The 23,818-nt window shown below is 37.9% G+C and overlaps 1 protein-coding gene across 2 annotated transcripts in view; it reads left to right on the plus strand.

The window, feature by feature from the left end:
• Positions 1-16,057, plus strand: part of cntln (centlein, centrosomal protein) — a 142,873-nt gene extending 126,816 nt beyond the window's left edge. For both annotated transcript variants that reach the window (XM_067441606.1, XM_067441607.1), the window contains exons 20-26: positions 1,201-1,298; positions 2,978-3,104; positions 3,318-3,455; positions 3,836-4,021; positions 7,595-7,765; positions 8,143-8,217; positions 15,419-16,057. In XM_067441606.1, coding sequence (XP_067297707.1) covers positions 1,201-1,298; positions 2,978-3,104; positions 3,318-3,455; positions 3,836-4,021; positions 7,595-7,765; positions 8,143-8,217; positions 15,419-15,529 — 906 coding nt within the window. In that variant the 3' untranslated portion in view covers positions 15,530-16,057. The remainder of the gene's footprint in view (positions 1-1,200; positions 1,299-2,977; positions 3,105-3,317; positions 3,456-3,835; positions 4,022-7,594; positions 7,766-8,142; positions 8,218-15,418) is intronic.
• The last annotated feature ends 7,761 nt before the right edge of the window (positions 16,058-23,818 follow it).

Below are 23,818 nucleotides of genomic sequence, written 5' to 3' on the forward strand. Positions count from 1 at the left end.
TTCTCTTGTCATGGTAACAAAGTCACATTTGGACACTTTTTGTCTTGAAATAATACACATTTCTTAAAGATTTGTTTAAAGAAATAATAACAACACTTTAGAACAAGGTCTCATTAATGCATTAACTAATATTAGCTAAAATTAGCATTTTTTTAACCATTATTTAACCAGGCAAGTTACTTAAGAACAAGTTCTTATTTTTCAACAACAGCTTGGCAAGAGAATTAGATCTCCTGAAAGACATACAAACATATTCAGCAGTACATATATATAAAACATTCATTTAATACATTTACTTTTGTTACGGTATTTATTCATCTTTGTTAATGATAGTTAATAAAATTCCAACAGTTTTTAGTTAGTTCATGTAATAATGTTAACTTTTGATTTTAAAAATGTATAAGATGATGTTGGAATTTACATGAACTAAGATCAATAAATTATTTAAAAGTATTTTCACTGATCTTGTAGCTCATGTTAATAAATTAACTTTCATTGTAAAGTGTTACCACAATAATAAGAAAAAAAGATATTTCGGTGACACTTTGCAACAGGGTTTCATTAGTTAACATTAATGAATTTATTAACTAACATGAACTAATGAGCAATACATTTGTTACTGTATTTGTTCATCTTTGTTAACATTAGATAATAAAAAGGCAGCTGTTCATGGTTTGTTCATGTTAGTTCACAGTGCATTAACCAATGTTAACAAGATTTTAATAATGTATTAAAAAAAGGTTGAAATTAACATTTTACAAAGATTAATAAATGCTATATAAGTGAAGTTCATTATTAGTTCATGTAAACTAATGAACCCTGTTGTAAAATGTTATCGATATTTCAAACTAAATCATTTTTATCAAACATAGTTCTTAAATGCCAGAATCTCCAGACCATTACTTTTTCTTTTCTTTTTTACTTTGAGACTCACCTTTTAATTTAAGCCTCACACATAATATATATCTAAATAAATATACATCTTTTTTTTAAATAATTGAATATATCTGGACAAAAAAATGAATGTCACATCATTGACCTATAAAGGAAACCAGAGACAATGGACAGGACATGTAGATGTGTATTTTTCTGTTAAACAGCATACTCATTAAGCATCCCGATGGCTCAATATGCATAAATGAGTATTGCACGATGGGATATCAGATGATAGGATAAATGTGTGACTCTTTCTCTCCACAGAGTGCCAGCAGTGAGATGAGCAAACACACTGCTGCTAACAAGAGCCTGAGGGCTCAGTTAGATGAAAGAGATCAGACACTGAAGGAACTGCAAGAGAGGTAAATGCGCTCTATCCCCTCTCTTTCCTTCATAGTCTTGAGGTATTCTCACTCCTTCACCCTCTCTTTCTCGTTCTCTGGGTCACATTTGCAGTGTCTGATTCCACCATGTGGCAGACTTCAACACCAGATTTTGAAAAAGTGTGAAGCTGGCTTTGCGCAGAGATACTAGCAGAGAGAGGAGGTGTAATTTCCTTCCCATGTAGTTATGCACTATTGTCATAAGATGTCTTGCCCTGGGCACCGAGTTGAACAGTCTGTTGTGTTAACTGGATGCCATCTTCCTGTGCTTTTAATTTTCTTCCATTGTCTCTGGGTCTTTCGATTCTAGCCATCTCAGTGGAAAAAATGGCTGTCGTAGTAAATAATACATTTAGTGAGGTTGTGCTTGAAACAAGTGCAAAATATCTGCCATTGAGGCAAATGCCTTTTTTTTCTCTCAAGGAAAATTCTTGTTTTAAGCGTGTTCGCATTTGTACTGGAAAACAAAGGCATGGATTGAGAAAAAAAAAAATTTCCCATTCAGAATGTGCATGCTTAGAACTGTGTGAATGTCACAGCGTGTGTCCGCAGCGAGGTAAAACTCAGAGGTTTCACGCCAGTCAGTGACAACATGTGAAATCACAGATGAGGAGTCCCTGTGAGCGGCAGCAGCCTTACGCCACGCAGCTTGTTTAAATGAAATACATGTCTAGACGCTGTAAAAAATACATCTGCTGCACTGCCTTCAAAAAAAGTGAATTTCAAAGCATGCTGCCATGTCCTGAGTCAATATCCGGCACAGAGGTCTCTGCCTTATTCATAAAGGCCTGCCTTTCATGTGCCGCCTGTTGTCTTTCCATATCATAAATGTATTCATCTCCTTTGTTTTCTACTGCAAACTGCGCATCCATGATCTGTGAAATCACTTACAACTGTATTAGCATCCAAAATGCATTCTGAATTAGCAATCTAGCACCTCAACACCGAAGAGACAAAGCGGGGAGCGCGAAGGAAAGCAAACGTTTTAGGGAGACGGGCTGTTCTGAGGCTCACGTCGGTCATCAGTATCACCATCCCGCTATTCTTTTTGGGCACGCGTACCCCTAAAATAAATGTTATAGATCTAATTGCCATTTGCTCTCTTGAGCTTTGGGAAAGATGGAGTGAAGTGGGGGAGGATTGGTGAAGCGTGGCTGTAAGTCAACAGGAGAAACAGCTTTGTCCACTCTACAGCGGGGTCAATATGGGTTTTCTCATTAATGGCTGTTGGGTAACCTGACTCCATTTCCCCAGGCCACCCAGTCTTATTTAATTTAATGTCACTCCAATAAGAAGCTCTCACATTTATTCAGTGCATTTGCTTCAGGCACTCTCTCTCTGGAATTTGAGGATATTTATTTAAAAGGACCTTTACTCATCATTACAGCAGCTCTGGTCAAGGAGGCAGTCCGTAAAGCAGCCCTCAAATGTTAACATATTCCAACACTTTTATATCTCAGAGATGTGTAGATGTTTAAACTATTTAGAAGGAGCAATCTGGTTACAAGACTGCTGGCGTTTTATTTGTTTTCTCGCTGTTAAATTATTCATTTCCATTTGTTAATTTTTAAAGTGAGTGAGTCCACATAAAAAAACACTTTGAAAATGAAAAACAAAACAAAAAACGTCAATGTGTATCTGAATGTGTTTGCGTACAGGAGCTGTGTTTTAGAGAGGGATGTGACAATGAAAAGGCAGCTGGTGGAAGATCTCCGGAGCAGACTAAAGATTTGCCAGGATTCGGAGAGGAGCCACAGAGCAGTAACTGAAGACTTAGAGAAGAAAGTAGGTCCTGCTCGAGCAAAAGATACTGTACTAGCCATGGCAACAGCCTTGGAATTAATTATTCTCTCTGCTGTTATTGATCGTGTCACTCATCCAGAGTCTGAACTTCCTAGACTTCCACATTTCCCTGTCTGTTTAAAAATATTGAAGTAATTGAAATTTCGGTCTTGGTGACCCTGGTCTAATTTAATAACAATTGCTTTTCTTTGTTAGATAAAATCTCTCTCTGATGAGTCAACTAACCGGAAAGCGCTGGTCGACTCTCTGAAGAGAAGATTGACAGTTGCCACTGCAGAAAAAAACCAACATGAGACAACCAGCCAAAAACTCAAAGAGGAGCTTCAGAAAAAGGTTTAAGAGCTTTGACTATCTGCATCAAGCATATTTCCATCACACAGTAATTTTAGTGACATGCTCTGTAAACGAAGCGCTCTGTTTCAGCTTATCCTTCATTGTCTTGCAAGAGTTGTTTTTTTTTGTGCTTTTGTTTTTCTCCATTATTCACCTAATTACCATTAGTCTTGTTTGATGTTTGGCCTCAATGCCATACTTTGCCCCAGTTTCATCGTCTGCTATTGATCTGTGGGTTCAGTCAGTTATTTTACTTGATAGCTATGCTGTAGATCTGTTATTTATCTATAGTGTAATATCCTAAATCATGAAATAATTGTGAGAATTTATATTAGGGTTTATTTGGGTGGGAATTCTGATTTCCGTGTGCATATCCTCAGGAGCTGAGAGTGACCGTCCTCCAGTCACGGATAGGCGAACGGGATCAGGCCATGACTGAGCTGGAGCAGACTGCGTCCCAACAGATGCACGGTTTGGCCGAGCAGAGCTCTCAGGCGCTGGAAACGCTGCAGAGAAAGCTCACCCTCGCTGAGTCTCAGCTGCAACAGTTCCGCACATTCACTGAGGTATCGGGACATATAGTTTGTCATCATTTTAGCTTTAGGCTATTTAAACTTGCTATGAAGGGCAATACAATCAAATTAATGTTTGCGCCGATACATAGTACTCTTTTCACTTGTCTCAAATGCGTATCCTGTGAGCATTTGCAATTGAATTTCGCTGAGAAAGCCTCTGTTTATAATAGTTTAATTAATCGAATTAATCGTAAAGCACAAATGTGATTTTTTTTTTCAGGTGTATCAAAGTGCTAATTAAAAAAAATGACAAATATAAATTTAAAAAAATCTTTTTTCTTTTTTTTAACTGTATGTAAATTGTTTTTAAAAAATATGGTTGAATGACAGGTGAGTAGGCAACCCTTGTTGTCAGGACAGATTAGCATTTACATTACAAATGCAGGGAGGTCATTTGTGTTTTTTTAGCTACCTCTGAATGCGATTTCAGTGATCAGATCACAGTACTTTTTTTTTTGTAACTGTATTTACACTCTCCACTTGCGATCAGATCACCTCAAACAGATCTTAACGTGTAAACAGGGTGTTAGATGTGAGGTATGATCAATGCACAAACCTTAGAGAAAAAGATATGGATTCCATTCCAAAAATCTGTCGTCGAAACCCAGCATGTTGTGTAGCCTGTGGTTCCGTATAGTCAACATAGTTAACCTGTAGCTGATTCCTGCTAGTGTGTTAATGATGGTCCCTGTAGACGGCCCAGCTCTCTGGCCTACATCCCCCTGTCATGGATTGATGAGCTTTGAACATGCCATCCTGTCAGGAAGCTTCAAGAGGGATCTTTTGGGATGATTATAATGCCATTTGGGGATCCACCGAAGAGCTTTGTTTGAATTATGCAAATGTATATGGCCATGAGTAATTGATAACATGTAGTGTGTTATAGTGCAGGTGTAACGGAGAGGTTTCCATGCATTTAAACTCGAGGAATAGTTCAAATTGCATTAAATGCTAACTGCACTAATAAAGACATCTTTGAGACAGCGTGTTAGATTAGTATGACATGGAGTCATTAAAACACCTCATTAACACGACTGTAACCAGCCTTTACTTTGTGTTGCGGGTAAACATTTACTTCCCCATTGAAATGATGTTGAGAGTGAAAAATGGCAAATGTCACAAAAGATTTAAGATAAAGTCTAATTTATTTTCTCAGTAATTTCCTCCATAGTTTATCTTCTAATACAATCCACTGTGGTTTAATGCAGGTAAGTCATTTAAAGAGGAATTTTTCTCCTCCGCTCCTCTAATCCTTCTCCTCGGCAAGAGAACTGGTAAATTGGCCCTGTGGCTAGGGTGATTGTGGGTAAGAGCCCTTCTCCTCTTGGCCCCCATCACACTATCCTGCAGTTCGGTTGGCTCTCGGGAAGCGGTCAGGGGAGCTGTGAAGAGTATGTGATAAATTCGCTTAATCTCTTTCCGGATTTTTCCGTGCGCTGGGCTTAGGTCAATTGAATCTACCCTTTGACTAGTGACAGTGAATATCTATTAAGCTTTAAATAAAGTCATAGGCTCTTTTGACAGTTTGTTGATGAGCTGAGCACTCCTTTGGAGAATTTTCAATGTTGCGGGTTTAATAATGTTTATGTGGTGTATGTAAATGCAAAGCAAAAGGGGAGTGAAAGTTCACATTGACCAATTTATCTCAATTTGACAGGAATTTTCTTCTACCTCTAACAAAGATTATTTTGCATTATTTGATGATCAACTCACAAAAAAAAAAAAAATTAAGTATTTGTATAACAGTTTTGAGATTCAGGAGGGGGGATGAAAGTATACAATTTATATTTAACTAATAATTTTAAAACCAACGATGACTTTTTTTTCTTATCTGTTGAATACATCTATCATGATAAACATTTTTTAAATTACTGATTTAAATATATATATATATATTTTTTGTTTTGTTTTTGCAAATTTAAAGTAAACAAATGTGATAAATGTCCTGATATCATAATTGGGGAAATAAATTATTTTAAAGGATGAAATTCTGGAAAATAATTCATTTTCATATGATTTTTATAGTGAAGTTAATCACTTTAGTAAGAACATCAGACCTGGTTTTGAAATAGCTGTTTTTGGAATGCTAGAGGAGAAGTGTTTTTTCTTTGAGTGATAAAATTGATATTATCCATAAACACTTATTTCAGTAATATAGAACCCAATGTTTTATATTTTGAAAAGGGCATTATTCTCTCCCCCAAAAAATTACAAGTGGAATCAGAAGAACTGGATATGGATATCGAAATTAGACAAAATTATTTCCTCACTGTTGTCTATACGATCGCCGATACTAATTTATTATTAATTATTTTCTTATTCATATTATTTGTTTTGGGAGATGTTGGGATGTTTTGGAAAGAAATTGTTAGAGGATAAGATGTTTTTTGTTTTAGTTTTTTTGTGTGCTTACAATTAAATATATATTTTAACTGCTTTTTTATAACAAATAATAATAAAATATTATGCCAAAAAAATAAGCCGTGCAGCTGCTTTGTTATTATTAGAAGAAAAAAACCTGGAACTGAACACTCAAGACTGTATGTGAAGGTCAATGAGTCTCTTAAAATATCTTTTTTTTTTTTTCTTGGCAGCAAACTGCACATTTACGCTCAATTGCAGCCTGTTAAGTCACCTCGGCTTTGAAGTACATCTAATCTTTTTCTCCTCCTAATGTACATAAATGATTGTTTTTAGAGTTTACACCTGATAGAGACATTTGCCAGTTTAAATGCTTTAGATCCTAATGGCATTGCTGCACATTCGCAGTGTGTGAATATGAGGACGCAAGACTAGCCTTTATGTAATCCAGCAGCATCCCCTGAAATATAATGAAGATCCATTTGAAGTATTTATGATGGAGGCTTTATGAAACAAATAACGGTGATGGGGAGATGTGGGAAATGGAGCATGCCCCAAAGAACTGTGCTCTGATCAACCGCGTGTGATTGCTCTCACTTATACTTCTGTGGGTTAACCTGGAATCACACACACACAGACTGTCCATTCCAAGGTCAGGTTTTCACAAGGCTTATGGGGAATGATACAAGAGATTATTGCTACGATCAATAAGCTGAAAATGAAACAAAGGGGAGCTCACTTTATTGACTTTCTCATGTACAGTGGCAGCTTTAACATTTAATTGTCTCTCAGTATTTAGCAACAATTCCCATTTAGCTCGCTCCTCAACGGGCGCAACAAAGAATAAGACCCAACGTTCCCCACCGCCATTTTAAGAGCCTCTCGTCTCCCCATTATTTACTCTCTTCCGAGAGCTCCTCTTATAATATGTGCCATACAAAAAAGGAAATAAATCAAAGTATGGGTTTTTTAGCAGCATCTCGTCTCTTATGTGCAATTCCTCTCCAAATCAACACGAGAGCATTCGAAATTTTACTGCATCTTGCTTCAAAAGTCAAGAGCATTCGGTTACTCGTTCATGCCGCTCCCAATTTGACGAAATCGTCTTTAACATCGAGCTCTTGATCACACCATGTTCATTACACTCTTACCGTAAGAGACAATATGTGTATGCTTATGTCTGTTTTCACCATTATTTTTAAGGCACTGGCTAATGAATTGGCACAGAATGTGCAGGATGCTAAAGTCCGCTTAAGGAGGAAGAAAAAGAGTGAAAAAGAAGGAAACAGAATGTCTAAATGCTCACTAGTGAAAGCAGCGTCTATCCTCAACATGACAGAAACAGACCTGGTGGACATGCTGGACACAGATGAGGTCAGTATTGACTGAATATTATGGGAAACAAAACATGTAGGAACAGATAGAATTGTTTTGTGTATTACAAATGAAAAAAATAAATAAAACTCACATTCCAAATATTCTATTTATTCTAATTACTATTGCCGAATAAATATTTATTTGGCATAATTTGTACATGTGGATATTCTTATCAGACTTGTCAATATTGTACACATGGGCATTTAAAGTACTTTATTTTTTATTTTTTTATTTAATTTCCAAATATTTAAGCTGGACCGCTTTCGGGGTCATCCTGTGACGCCGTTTGCACTCTTACACACCCACACAAAAGAAATAGAGTATTTTCTTCATGGCTTTTAACAGCATTTCCGGCCATGTTTTGTGATTTGCAGTGTGAGGAGGCGTGTGTGGGTCGTGGGCCAGACGCAGATTGGACTGAACACGTACAGCACATCCTTAAGCAGAAGGTTTGATTTCATTAGCAACTCAAACATTTTTTTCTTCTCATTTTAGTATTCATATTTTATCAATATTCATAATTTTGTTAAAGGGGTGCTTTTAGCGCAAATAGACGTTTTTTTTACACATATACTGCAGAGTTTAAAATGAACATATTAATCTTTTAGGGCCCTTTCACACCGTGAAAAAGCGAAGCAAATCGCAGATGAATGGTCTATTCACCGGTCTATATTTGTCAGGCTGAACATAAAGCAGAAATCAAGGTACAATAGATGGTGTGCCGTGAACGCATCTTTCAGCTGCTCTGCCATCTGGCTATCAGAAGAGCAGACGCATGAGAGGCAAGTTCAGGACTATTACTATTATTTCAGCAATAATTACAATTTTTTTTAACTGATGTGACGTTATCTAAAGTAACGTCATTTCACTTGTGGAATTTAATCATAAAAGGTCCAACAATTAAATCTAAATGTGTATTATTTAATGTATAATTTAATTATTAAAGATTTGCATCATTTATTTGAATACTTTCTCAGAATATAGAATTCTCAAAATAAATATTTATGCAAAGGAGAAAAATGTTACAGAAATGTACTTCAATCCCAATAATTGTATGTGTGTGTGTGTATATATATATATATAAATAATCATATATATATATATATATATATATATATATATATATATATATATATATATATATATATATATATATATATATATATATATATATATATATATATGATTATTTCAGTGTTGTCCAAACAAATTGCTGAACCTAGTTCACACATATTTGTTTTTTCCCCGTATTTTAAAAAGGAATTGTATGCGTTAACAACACAAATTATTAATATTTGTATACATAAACCTTGTGACAGTTTTAGTTTTTATTTAATAAAAAGGAATTAATGCAAGGTGAACAAAATGCACATATAAAATTGTAGTGAAAGAATTACATTTGGGTAACTGTAAATATGTGCAGAATAGAGACGAAAGAATATTGATGGGGAGACTGAATGTTTGAGTAGTATTTTATGCAAACCACCTAATTATAGATTACGCGTGTAGTGTAAAGCGAACTGAAAACATTTCATTTAGAGTCATTTTCAGGCTTGGGCTCAACATGTGTGGAGTGTGAAGAAGACTGCTGCTCCAGTGTCCAGTTTTTAGTGCTTGAGCACCACCAAATGTTCTGATGTGTGCATCTGCATCAACTCCAAAGACATGACCTAGAGCTCAAATCCTACTGGTTGGTGTGCTTCATAGCCAGTGGGGAGGAAAAAAACAATACTCACCAAAGATAAACTTCGCTCCCGGTGTGAAAGGCTCAATAAGAAACCGTTGTTGACTGAATTAGCTCCCATTCTCCACATTTCAAACTTTTGCCTATTTTTACATACAGTATTTGTTTGCTATGTATAAAGTAAAATCTCTTAGCAACAATATCTAGGAGATCATTAAAGAATTTATGATTTCTGCTCTCTGTGTGTATGCGTATGTTTGGCTGTCAGCCTGAAACGTGCATCTCGTATGATTCACGGGCTCTGGCATGTCACTACAGTGCTTGTGGCTTTGACCTTTGACCTCTGTGACCTGTCTATACCCAGTCTGTACATCTCTGCCTCTCGCCGCTGGACACTTTAGAGGACTCTGAAGACTGCCATCAGGCAGCTCAGTCTCTCTCTCCTTTTTTTTCTCTCTCTCTTTCTTTCTCTTGCTTCCTCTGCTGGGCTGTAAGACCCCGAAGCAGCTTGTTAGTGGTGGGCCAAGTATTGATCTGGCAGGTCTGTCGATGCAGGGAGATTGAGCCAAGCTCCACTAGAGACTCTCCACCAGCAGGCTGCTATTGACACACTCGCATACATACACATACACACAAACAGAGCAGCGGCCCGCAGGAGACTCTTCACAGGCAAGTTGCTATCGACGTTTTCTCGGCTCAGCCGACACAACTGCTCGCTGTATGACAAGGCTGAGACCAGCCTGAGTCCCCAGAGAGGCGCGCTGACACCGACACGGTGACCCGCACGTTAGTTTTTCTTTTCTTTCAACATGCTCATCCTCTGTTTTTTTTCCACCCTCCGTCTCCTAACGCGTTCCACTGGGAGGGTGGCTCTTCCTCTGACTAGTGATCAAGCGAGTTTATTGGCAGGTGAGTTTTTTAATGTTTTTGTGGGGTTTTTTTTTTTTTTTTTTGGAACAGACGACTAGGTCAGTGTTGCAATTTGTTTATGTTGTACTTGCATGTTTTGATCTCAACCCAGGCTTATTGGAAAAACCGCCTGTGAAATTGATATTACATTGCTTTTTACACTTTCCGTGACACGTTCACAGTGAAATGCCCAGTGAGTGGCGCTAAAAACGCATTCCATTTAATCCGCAACGTTGATTTTGCGTATCAGTTCAGACATTAAATCCGACGACTGGCACTTAAAGGTTAATGCCCTATCACGTTAAAATAAATAAACTAAGTCTAACCGATAGTTTTAATGCGTTTACTAAAGCAACCATACCCTTTTAGCTTTGAGCTCTTTTGTCATGACTCGTGTTTTACGGGACTTCGTCAGAAAAACCCTACATGCAGAGCTGGTTATACGATGCAACGTCAAAATGTATTAGTTTACCAATCTTGCGCTGTGATAATAGCATTTTTGAGGTTGTAGTTTTGTGTAGTATAGTGTAGAAATGTGCAAGGAACCACACAAAAAAAGTCTATTAATCGATAATCTACCCTCATAATCAAAATTTGAGTCAAAGGGAATAAAAATTGCTGGTGTCTTAATGCCCTCTAGTGTTCATTACAGCTGAAAACTGCTGTGAATTGCAGGTATAAGTACATTTTGGGAGGAAAAAATGTAGGTAGAGGCACTTTTTTCCAATGATTGTGAAGTTGTTTGATCTCCATATGATACGCCAAAGCCACTGGCGTATGCAAAGTTCCATGTCAGTACTACGGCCTTTCCGGTGAAATGGTAATATGTGCGTGCGTGTTACCTAAGCGAGGTCTTTTCTCTCGCCTGTCAGTCTCTGTGTATAGCGCGAGCTGTCACTGTCAGCCACTAATGGTGGTACCACTGTGACGACTTCTTATTACTGCTGTGGCCCTGTCAATAGCCCAGCCATCACTCCAGTGCCACATGTCAACGTAACAAGCTCATGCATGTCAGAATAATGTTGGGACTCGGTGTGCGCGTTTTGAAGAGGTGCCTTTCACTCTCATGTCATTTTATCTGCCTGTCTGAGTCGCGCAGGAAAGGAAATCACACAAAAGCTTACGGGCTGTTGCTTCTGATCTGTTGCCTTTGCCACAGCGCGTTTCCGCTTTGCTGGCTTCAAATAACATTAATGAACATATCTCTCTCTTTGGATATCTCTCTTTTCCTCTTTTCTTGCCACAACGTGCTCCAAGCACCTCTAAACTCATTCCCTTCTCTCTTAATGAGACAACAACACTTCCTCACTCGAGGGTCACAACCTGGGAATAACATCACCAACCTATAAGCATTTAGTCCGCAGTGCTCCCTGCGGCTTAATGTGTCAGGCCGTGAATAACCCATCCTATGCTGAGTGTCCACCCGCAAACCCTCATCTAGCCCAGGGACCCCTTCGCCCAGTAGCAGTAGACATTTAATTGCTTGCGTTTATTTGTGGATTCCTAATTATTGACTAGAGGTAAATTATAACACCACGGCCTTTATGAAGAGATGGAAATGACTGTTAGAGCTAATGAACTGAGCCACCCTGCCTCTAGTCATTTATCAACCACATTCATCTCGGCCTGACAGCACACAGTCATTTCAGAAGTCGTGGCCCCCCTCCATCCTCCTATTATCTCATGTCCAGCAGAATTTGGATTGTAATGTCCACAAATTCCAGCTGTAGTATTTCGGTTCTGTAACGATTGCACTGAGAAGAGCTTTTTCAGACTCCATTTTGCGACCTTATCTGCCATGTTTTTTTGTTTTGTTTTTTAGACGTGCTTTGGGGTGATTCTTTGTTTTATGGGTGATAATTCGAAAAAAAAAATTTTTTTTTTTTTTTTTTTTTTTGCTTTATTTAATTTGTGCAAAAATATAATGTAGAAAACAGAAAATCAACATGCAATGACAGATGTTCTATGATGAGTATGTTTTTAATAATGTATAAGTTAAAATGTTTATATTGGGGTGGAAGTGTTATTTTAGAGTTCTTATATACTGTTATATTTAATAATGTTTTGAATGAACTTTTTATATTTTTAGTATAGTCTTGTTTTGTTGAAGTTTTAGTAATTTTTTGCTTTTTATTTTATTCATATATGGAGAGATATGTTTAATGATTAGTTTTAGTTAACAATGACAACACAAGGGCCCTTTAAGGGGGAAAAAATTTATCAGGGAGATAAAATAAGATATAAAATGTTATATTACAGACTACCTTATTAAGTAGAAACCTTCACTGCTTATTCATTTAGAGAGAAACTTTTGGTAACACTTTAGTGTGGGGAACACATATTCACTATAAACTATGACTTTTTCCTCAATAAACTCCTAATTTACTGCTTATTAATAGTTAGTAATGTAGTAGGTATTGTTTAGGTATTGGGTAGGATTAAGGGATGTAGAATAAGGTCATGCAAAATAAGGCATTAATATGTGCTTTATAAGTACTAATAAACAGCCAATATCCCAGTAATATACATGCTAATAAGCAACTAGCTAATAGTTAATAACTGAACCTTAAAATAAAGTGTTACCAAACTTTTTTTCTGCAAAATAAAAAAAGAAAGTTATATGTATGAATTAACAATTCATCCATTTGTAAAATACACCCACATTTGAATGTTACATTTTTATTTAGTTTACACCATTCAATTTAAACTTTTCTATAAAATGGCATACAAATGCAAAAGGTACAGATATAATAGCTTTTAACCAACAATGCATTTCTTTTTTTATTGTGGAACGTTTTATTTGTCATTATTCTCTTTCCATATAATGACCGTCACTCCATATGCATTCAACAGTACTAGCGATGTCAAGCACCAGTGAACCTAACATGACAGCATCGTCAACAGACCACTCTTCTCCGAGCGGGATGCTATTGTTTGATCCTCATTCGGCTCCCTCCCCTCCATCAGTTCCTAATGAGAGAGAAAGGGAACAAAGACTTGGGGAGTGCTCCATATTTATTCTACTGTGTATTTAGGTCAGATCTACCGGTTCAGGTTGTATAGACCTGACGATGTAAGAAACAACATTTTAAAAAAGGAGTTTTAATTACAAGTATCTGTGGCCCCAAGTGTCCAATTCCCTTTCATATTGGTCTCCAGTGGCCTGAAAAGGAGAATGGAGAAGAGAGGCATTGCAGGGTGGGTAATTACTGGCACAGAAGAATAGATTGGCGCTACGCTTGATTTTCTTACCTGATCTCTTGTTTTCCCACATGTGACACATTCATTATCTTCTAATCAAATGCAGACTTTAGTAGGTCTTGGGTGTTTTGGTTGTTGTTTTTATTTATTTATTTTTTATTCCCATGTTCAATAATGTTGATTTAAAATTAATTTTGTGAAGATCAAAGATCAGAACGCTTTATATGATCACAGAATGCGATGTATTTTTTGGGGCGGGGGGTGTTCCGTCCACACTCCACGGTGGTCTAGATGGGGGAGAATCGGCAAAATGCGTTGAAGCGTCATCGGAAGAGTTGTTTGCCAGCAGATTTGAGTATTTCTTTTGCACCCGTGGAGGAGATGTCAGAAGCAACTGTGCTTTATAGATATTTGTCTCAACCTGCAGCGTCACTTTACGTAGATTTCCCAAAACATTTTGATGATTGTACGCCAATCTACTCTTGGTTTGCCCCACAAAAGCTACTCTTAAGGCTGATAACAAAAGGAGCCTGATCAATCCATTTAGAGAGAGTATCTTGTGGGTGTGTGTCTTAGCGGGATGAAGCTCAGAGTGTATTGTGACTGACCCTGTAGCTACGCCCCAGGCGCCTTCACACTCTATGAAACCAGCGTCACTTAATTGGACTATAAAACACCTTCATATTGTTGCAGGGGTTTTTTTTTCTCCCTCTTCTCCTCGGGCCAGGCCAGTCGATTCCGAATCAACTCCTGGGCGTGTTAATGAAAACGCAGCCCAAAAGAGAGCTTTGTTGAATAGTGAACAGCTCACCAGGGCTGTCCAAAGGGAGGAGATTACCTGCTAAAGCAGCTGTTACATGATAATGACAGAGTCTGTCGTCCCTGTGGGCCTGTTTGAGCGAGCGCAGCCAAGATGTGACTTAGGCCTCCCAGGCTAGCGTGGCATCAGATGCTGCAGCGGTTCTCTGCGTTGTGCACTAAAATGGCACATTTTTAAGAGTAATTAAATAATATTACATTCCTTTGCCATAACCCCTGCAGCCCTTTCCTCTGTAGTTGAAGTTTAGCACCGCTCAAGCGGGCTTTTGATGAAGTCAGGACGGAGACCGGCTTCAACTCCAGTCTACCTGCCCCAGGGGAAAACTCTGCTCCCTCTCTCCCTAATGAGACTTTCTTTCCTCTTCATTTGCGATGCATCTCTCTTGCACTTGCGTTTACACGTCTCTCTTTTCGGTCTGACACTCTGGATTCTGCTGGAGTTAAGACCATTTATTTTTCTGTGCGAAGTCGCTCAATGAAGAGTATAAAAAATGCATGTTACTGTGTGTCTTTTAGAAAAGTTTAATTCAATATTTATGGATGATGCAGGCCTTTGATCCCCAATGCTAATTACCACAGAGTCCTTGAGAAGGTTTTGGGTGGAAGAAGAAAGCGAAGCCGGAGTATAGGTTAGCGCAGCCTCCGCGCTTGGCTTTAGCACAGAGCCGACACACACACTGCGCGTTTATCATCCCTTTTCTCAGTCCTTGCATCGCCAGGAGCAGTGGCAGGCCGTGAGTGGCGTGGCAGCAAATCAAACCTCAAAACAATCCCATTTACTTTTTGAGGAATTGTGTTTTCCACAAAATATCCTCTTCTGGAGATTGAAGAAAAGCCTCCGTGACCTGTTCCTTGAATTTGTTCCTTGTCATAATTAATCAGAGTGAAGAACTTGAGTTTCATCACAGGTTAGAGTCGTCATCAAAGCCGAAGACACCCTGGAGAAGCTGTCTGGTGTCAGAAAAAACGCACAGGAAAAAAGCCTCTCTTTTCTTTTTGACAGGTTTTCTTTTCTTTCCCCCTCTCTCTCTCCCTAGATCCCCTCTGCAGGCCTGCTGATGGACGCCATGCTGGTGAAGATGAAGGAGGGCAAAGTGCTGACAGAGGAACTGGCTGCACTTACAGCTGCAGTCAGCAAAAACGCCTGACCAGAGGAAAAAAAAAAAAAGACAGAAAGGAAGCAAGAGACTTTGGTACTTCTGTAAGATGGAGTGTGCCCTGCATGGCAGTGGAGGCCCCTTGTCTACGCAGTACTCCACCCATTTTCTTCTCTTACCCTCTTGTAGCCCTCAAACTTTCAGTTAAATGATGCAATATAAAGTTCTTTTTATGATTCGCCTCTGAAAAACATTGATTTGTTGGCAGAAAAGATGATACAGGACTTGCAAACCAAACCACTTGGTTTTTTATTGAAATGTATTGATTGCAGAAACCACTGAGAACCAAAATTTGGGGAGATTAAGTTTCTTTGTTGTATCTAGTGTTTTAGTTGAGCGTACATTATTGTGCACTCGATGTTTTGACCCGATTTGCACATGAAGAATATTTAAGACACATTGGTTTGTCAGCGTAAATCCACACCGCTATGTATGTAGCACAAGCAACTGTAGTTCACACGATGAAGGCTAAAGAATTAACATGTATTTGAAGAATATTTCAAACATAAAAATGTTGAATCTGGTTACATCGTCTTGCTCTTCTCTGTCTTTGCTCGTGTTTTTGTACACATTGTTGTCATTAGCATTAAGAAATAGCAGGTATTTTATATAATAAAGTATTTTTTTTTAAATATAACTAAATGGGATGTAGATTGTGTGTGCGTGTGTGTTGTTGTAAATAAAGAAATATTTTATGAGAATTAACTTCCTATGTACAAATGAATTACAAAAAATTGATTGGTTGCAATTATTTGCTTGTATGCATGTTAATAACCGTTACTGAAACCAGACCATTTTTCAATAATTCTAATTTAATTCATATTTTAAAGCAGAATTTTCCGGTAGTGCAGATAATTAGCAAAAAAATGGATTTATAAATATGTTTAAATAGCATAAATACTGATGTGAAATACAAGTTTTAAATATGAAATTGAATATATATTGATCTGTTATGTTTTGGGGATAAAATATCTTAAGAAATCCTTATTTAAGATTTTGTGTAGAATGAAACCAACCCATTTTACCAGTTTTACATTTTAGATTATATATGATTTCACTTTCTCCATTGTTATTCACTCTTTTCCCCTTTGCGTTCTATTAGAAGCCCTGTAAAGCCATCCTTTCAAAAATTAACTATAAGAATTCAACTTTTTATCTAATCAGTTTTATGCTAATGATGTCGTTTGCATTTATCTTTTTGTAATGAAGGATTAGCTCAAGACTGTCCTAAGCATCTCAGGGACCAATTTATCTGCCACCCTGGATCTGGGGGCCCTTGTGGTTAATTACCATTCGTTAATGTAGTTTGGATCCTTTCTTCTTCGAATACTCAAGAGCATGCTATTGTAAATATTTGTCCCATATAAATGTGCTGGTTTCTAGTCACTGTCCTCAAGCATAATGTGTCTAATGACAAACATTAATAACTTACAGTGGGGGAAAACTACAGAGAGGACTGGCATGCGCGGGAATAGCTGCACGCAAATTAGCACGATCTTGATGTCTCCTGCCCCGATGCGTACTGCATAGTCAACATGTTTGCACACCCGCTCCATCCGCCTGCCGCAGCCGTTATTTCTGTGACATTCAAATGCACAGAACTCCCCGAGGTTTAATTAGCATGGCCTTCCTCAGCCACACATAAAGAAACATTCAGCTCGACGTCTAAAATCCAACCTTTTTTTTGTCATGTAATATTTCAAGTTTTAAAAGAAAGAATGAAACCTTTCCCTCTCACTGCTGCTGTCTTCTTCTGCGTGTCTCATTAAGAGATGCACCTTAGGGGACCGACTGATCAGGACTTCTAAATGCTAGGATTTTCCCTTTCCTCCATCCCTTTGTTCCTCTTATCAATTTATCTTTCAGTTACACATTCATTCCCTCAGTTTTTTTTTCCACCCTTAATCTTTCCTTTTCTTCTTTTTGATAGTCTTGGCAGGTTCCTCAGAGAGCGGTGGTTCACCTCCCGCTGCGGGTAGCTGGGTGCCACAGGGGCTGTTGGGAGTGATGATGAGGGGCTGCTGGAGCCTCAACCCATGAACCTCCCCCTCCCCTTTTCCAAAATCAATAACCGAGAGTACAGAGGTCTCCTGCAGCATTACTGGAACAGGTCCATCACAGGTCATTCCCGAATCAGCGCTCGGATGAAATGACTGAGAGGTCAGATTTGACAACTGAAGCTAAACATGTTCACATTCATCTGTTTGAAGTGCGTCTGGGTGACAGGAATATATTTAATATGTAAGACAACACATCTTGGGGAGCTTCGTGAACAAAGAGGTGTAGCTCAGACTAGATCAATAATTTCTCTCTGTTAGAACCAGATATGAAAGTCGCTTGTGTTGACTAAAATAGGTTGAAATGGCATAACATATCATTGCTTCCGCTCAGATCCCTGTCTTGATTTGATATGTATGCAATTAATTTTATTGTTTTTTTGTTTGTTTTGTTTTTTTCTTCCATTTTGTTACTTATTCTCGTGTCATGTCTCAACAACTACTGCTCTATCACACTCATGCCAGCGCTTATTCGTTTTTCCGAGAGGCTGGTTGTGGCACATCACTGATACTTAAGGGACAAAACATGTTTTAGATGTTAAAAAAATAAAAACTAGCACTACATTATTAAACATTTAAGGTCTCAGATAATGAACGGGAACAAGCTTATTTCTAAATTTGTTTTCGAAAAATGTATATTTAGTCACTTCATAAATAACACATAACTTAATTTGTGTCAACTCCATAAGGCACACTAAAAAGCATGCTCATTTAATTCATCCAAAACTTTGTAAAGTCTTTAGTTATGTAATACTGGTGTTCAGTAAAGGAGAAGTAATAAAATATATTCTCTGTTTTATGAACAATCCAGTCCCTAAATTCTCCAACCTCCTTTTAAAATTAAACATATATCACTAACATTCTTAGGTAAATAAGATACAATATCATGTAGTTCCATTGATATTTTAACATTTGTATACAATAAATTGGAGAAAAGGATAAGACATTTCTTTCAAAATTTATAAAAACCTTCACCTGTGTAAAATACTGATGGGGTTGACAAAGGTCAAGCTGGGGCCAAATATACAGTTTATGTAGCATTAGAAGAATTAGAAGAAGAAAAAAATTTTTAAATCACATTATACATACTTTTTGAGAGCTCTTGTCAACCATATCATACAGATATATAATCTGATGGAGCTAACAAAATCTGTCCTACTGTGAGATCCACAATGAGCAGGAAATAGTAGGTGCTCCTCTGAGTTAAAGCTGCCCATGACACTGCCTGATTTATTCAGAATTATTTAAAAAATCCTGACGCAGTTGAAGCAAAGTGAGGATACAATTTTGATAGCCATTTTTTTATGGAAAGTATGATTCAAGATTTGCTTTTTGTATGGTTTGATATCTTAAAGATCCAGTCTATTATTTTTCTTCCCCCCCAACATTTTTTAACCAAAACTATCATAGTCTAGGATCTCAACACTAAATGGCATCCATTCTTATTGAAATGTTGGTCTGGAAATGCACTTACATTATTTATACACAAGAGGGGGCTATTGTCAAAGCCTTAACTTACCTACTGAGCACGTACTCATGGCCTCATAAACGGATGTTCAGAAGCATATGGGTTAATCATTATAAAATAAAAGGTTACAAATTACTTCAGAAATGCAAAAGTGACTTGAATACCAGGAAGTCCAATACTCTGTATTGCCTCCCTAGTCCCTATGCAGAAATAAACATAATCAAATATTAAGCCTACATATCTTATGTTCGGGTTAAATTTCTTGACAACAAATTTACATGAGAAGTGACACTGGGCAATGTACAGTATTAAACAATCCCTACACTGTGCATGAGATATTCATTGAAGTTCAGTTCACTTTGGAGCACTTTGAAGCGTCATCACACAGACCAAACAACTTGAGTCATGCACAATAGAAAAGTTAAAGAGAATTATGATGACATAAGCTATATATATATATATATATATATATATATATATATATATATATATATATATATATATATATATATATATACTGATCAGGCAGGTGAAGTGAATAACACTGATTATCTCTTCATCATAGCACCTGTTAGTGGTGGGATATAATAGACAGCAAGTAAACATGTTGTACTCAAAGTTGATGCGTTAAAAGCAGGGGAAATGGGCAAGTGTAAGGATTTTAGCGAGTTTGACAAGGGCCAAATTGTGACGGCTAGATTACTGGGTCAGAGCGTCTTCAAAAATGCAGCTCTTTTGGTGTTCCTAGTCTGCAGTGGTCAGTATCTATCAAAAGTGGTCCAAGGAAGGAGCAGTGGTGATCCGGTGACAGGGTCATGGGCGCCTAAGGCTCATTGATGCATGTGGGGATCGAAGGCTGGCCAGTGTGGTCCGATCAAGCAGATAAGCAACTGCAGCTCAAATTGCTGAAGAAGTGAATGCTGGTTCTGATAGAAAGGTGTCAGAATACACAGTGCATCACAGTTTGTTCCGTATGGGGCTACATATAGCCGCAGACCAGTCAGGGTGCTCATGCCCTGTCCACCGCCCAAAGGAAATGGTATTCCCTGGTGGCTGTGGCCTCTTTCAGCAAAATAATGTACCCTGCCACGAAGCACTTCTCCTTATCTATAATTTCTGATGACTGTTTCAAATCAGTGTGTTTTAATAGACTGACTTTTTATTAAAAAAAAAAATATATATATATATATATATATATATATATATATTAGTGTCATAAAGTTTAATAAGGTCTAGTTTAACAGGCCTAAAATGTATTTTAGTTTGCAAAGAATTTTGCAAAGAAACTACAGCATTGCTGTAGTTACAATTAAAGGAAGAGACAATGTTATTTATCTATTTTAATACAGTACATGTAATAATCATTCCATAAAGTGAGGCATTAAGATCCAAGTTTTGTTATTAAAAAATTATTTGAAAAGACATCTTTAGGCCTATATTATATTCTTATATTGCTTAATTTGTATTTTTGTTGCTGGCAGCCCTTCAAAAAAGTGTAGGCTGATTGTAATGCAAATTAGGGGGCTTTCACATTGGCCACTTTTGCTCACTCACTCATGCTCGTATACAAGGTAATTTTATCACCTCCGAACTCTTGTGCATATGCACTGTGGATGATATAACACAGCATGAGACAATATATTTGTCTGCTTTTTTGTGCTATAATGTGTAGCACTTGCGGGTAGCCTAATGTGCATTGCATTTAAATGGCTTTCCCATATAGGTAAATGACTAGTTATCATGTGTCTCCCTCTGGTGGACAAGATTACTTTACCGCCATCATCTCTTATATTCTCATTGATAAAATGGCTGACCTTTTTTATCAAAAAAAACAATGCTGTTAGTGCCCCCAGACGAGCATCTGAAATTCATGAAAGTCAGTATGCTGTCCATTTGTACCAAGTTTGGACATTATTTTCACAAGATATAAGCCAATTAGTCACTATGGGCCAGGACCACACACAAAACCATATCACCCAATATCTCCACAATAATATGAGCAAGTTCAAAAAAGTTATTTTCTGTTGTTGTTATTTTTTTGTATTTCCAAAAACTTGCCATAAAAAAGTTTTCACATGGATTCAGGGGCACTGAAGGAATCAGCACCTTGTGGCCAATTCTCACCAAATTTAGTGCAAATTTCAAGTCACTTAAGGGTGTTCTCATCCTGGCGATATGAACGACACGTTTAACACCCAAAGATCTGGTTCATTTGACTAGTGTGATCGCTCCGTACCGTGGCTTGCTTGAAGATGTGGGCTTATGCACGGATCAATTAGACTCGGGCCAACATCTTCTGTTACTACTTGGATGCTACTCTTTTCAATTAATTCTTTTCAGCATTCTTTTCAATTTTCATATGCATATTTAGGTTTATAACGGGGCTGTCTTTATAATGCCTTCAGAGTGAGCTGGTGTCTGAGTCATCTGTAGTACATGCCAAATAATTGGCCTAGGACGAAGTCAGGTGAAGCAACGCAGTGTGTAATCAATTCTATAAATAACACCTGCACAAGAGCATCACCAGCTTCTTGTCTTCAGATGCCGCTTGTCAGTCACTGTGTCCACAGCTCCGCTCCAGTCTCGTTCTCTTCAATGATGAGGGGAATTTTATATCTGCACCCTGTGGGCTGCAGCGTGTAGACTTTACTCATGGGGCTCGCAGATGAAGCTCTTAGACAAGCCTGAGATGGGTACCACCCTTTTTCTTGCTCTGTCAACAGACTCAGAGGGTCCCATTCTGGATATGGATGTTGCGATTTCTTCCTCTCTAGATGAGGACCTACTCTCTAGGGGTCTAGCTTTGAGGAGCTAGACATTAATAATGGTTATATTCTGAGTGCAACTGAGTGAGTCTCTTTGATTTTCAAAATCTTATAAAGAGCTGCTAGAGGTCTTCATTCCTGGCCAAATTAAATCTTGAGTGGTCAGACTAGAAAAAGGAAGCGCTTCATAGTAAGCTGGATGAGCGCTTCCTTACCAGCTGTCGGGCCGAACCACCGGAACGTTACAAGGCTGAAACGAACCAGAACTAGACACAGTGAGGGCCTGGGTTAAAAAACTCTGCAGGGCCACAGATTTGTCTCATTTGCCGTTCAATGGCTGCTCTCAGTACAGTCATCGACAGGTTTCAGACAGCAAAGAAACAACCCGAGGCATTCAAGCAGTTCATCCCTCACCCTTCTACCTCCCGCCCTGCCCCAAGCTCCTGGAGAGATGAACAGAAAGCCAGTGTTGCAACTCATGGCCCCCTCAGAGGGACTGGAGGTCCTCGCACCTCAGACCTGACCTCAGGACTGTAAATGCTAAGAGAGCCGAGAATAATATTAATAAGTCCTTTCATTCCAGTGGGAGCCAAAATGTAATGCACAAGACCAGCCCTTACAAGCACCCTCATGTTTTAACAGGGGTATTTAGATACATAACAAATAACATACTAAGCTTTGAAATACTGTAAATATAAATGTAAAAGTTTAACCGAAGGGGTGGTTGCATGCGATTTCACTTTTTAAACTTTAGTTAGTGTGTAATGTTGCTGCTTAAGCATAAACAATATGCAAAGTTACAGCGCTGAAAGTTCAATGCAAACAGAGATGAACCCACTTTATATTAGATGGCCTTAAGTACTATGTACTAAGATTTGAATTAATAATTTGATACAATGCACTTATTGTGTACCTACATGTTTTTACATTGTACTTACATTTTAAAAAAATACCTGCATGTAATTACGTCTGTAATTAATTTCTGTAGTTACATTTGTAATTACACAGCTGGCACTTCCCTTACACCTAAAACTGACCTACCCTTACTACCCTTAAACTGACCCATCCCACCACACCTGTCCCTAACTCTACCCGTATCCCACCTCAATATCAGCAAAGGTGTTTGGCAATACAATTTGAACACAGTAAGTACATTGTACTTGTTTTTTTGTTGTTGTAAGTACATAGTATTTAAGGCCACCGAATATAAAGTGGGGCCGGAGATATTGTCTTTTAAAGTTATGGCAGTTTATTGCCTACAAAAACGGCCGGTTTGGACTACAGCGAGCTTCTTCCCGGGTTGGCATCATATACCCTTGCTAGTCAATATGTGACTTCTGCCCGTAATGGTAAGAGGTGTGGCATTTCCGGACAACCTGTGCTTGGCACTTTAACCAATAAAAATACATGTCGGTCTTGGGGTGCCACTGTCCTGCACAGTTTAGCTCCAACCCTGATAAAAAGTAATCCTGTTAGTAATTCTGAAGACATTGATTAGCTTTTTCAGGTGTGTTAAATTAGGGTTAAAGCAAAACTGAGGGACAGTGGCACTCCCAGTACTGCCCATCCCTCGCTTAGATATTCTCATATTTAAAATGTCATATTACACCACTGTGTAAACCTTAATATTGTCTTGATGGCTTTTTTTTTGTTTGTTTGTTTTTTGTTTTGTTTTTTGGGAAGGGAGGATTGATTGCCTCGCAAAAATGTTAACTAATTTACTTTTAAAAACAGACAAGAAAAAGAAAAAAAACAAGAAAGATCATCTGAAAGAACAGATGTATAAGAAATGGAAATATACAGTTGTAAAGAGAATTAAAAATAATAAAATGTTAACAGTCAACAAAGATAAGAACAAAGGTGAACTAAAAGAGTCTGGATTTAAATGTGGCTACTGTTGGAGCACATCTGATCTGTTCAGGAAGCTGGTTCCAACTGCGGCTGGCATAACAGCTAAAAGCAGACTCTCCTTGCTTTGAGTGAACTCTTG

This window comes from Pseudorasbora parva, chromosome 4 (assembly GCF_024679245.1).
Source record: "Pseudorasbora parva isolate DD20220531a chromosome 4, ASM2467924v1, whole genome shotgun sequence".
Lineage (NCBI taxonomy): Eukaryota > Metazoa > Chordata > Actinopteri > Cypriniformes > Gobionidae > Pseudorasbora > Pseudorasbora parva.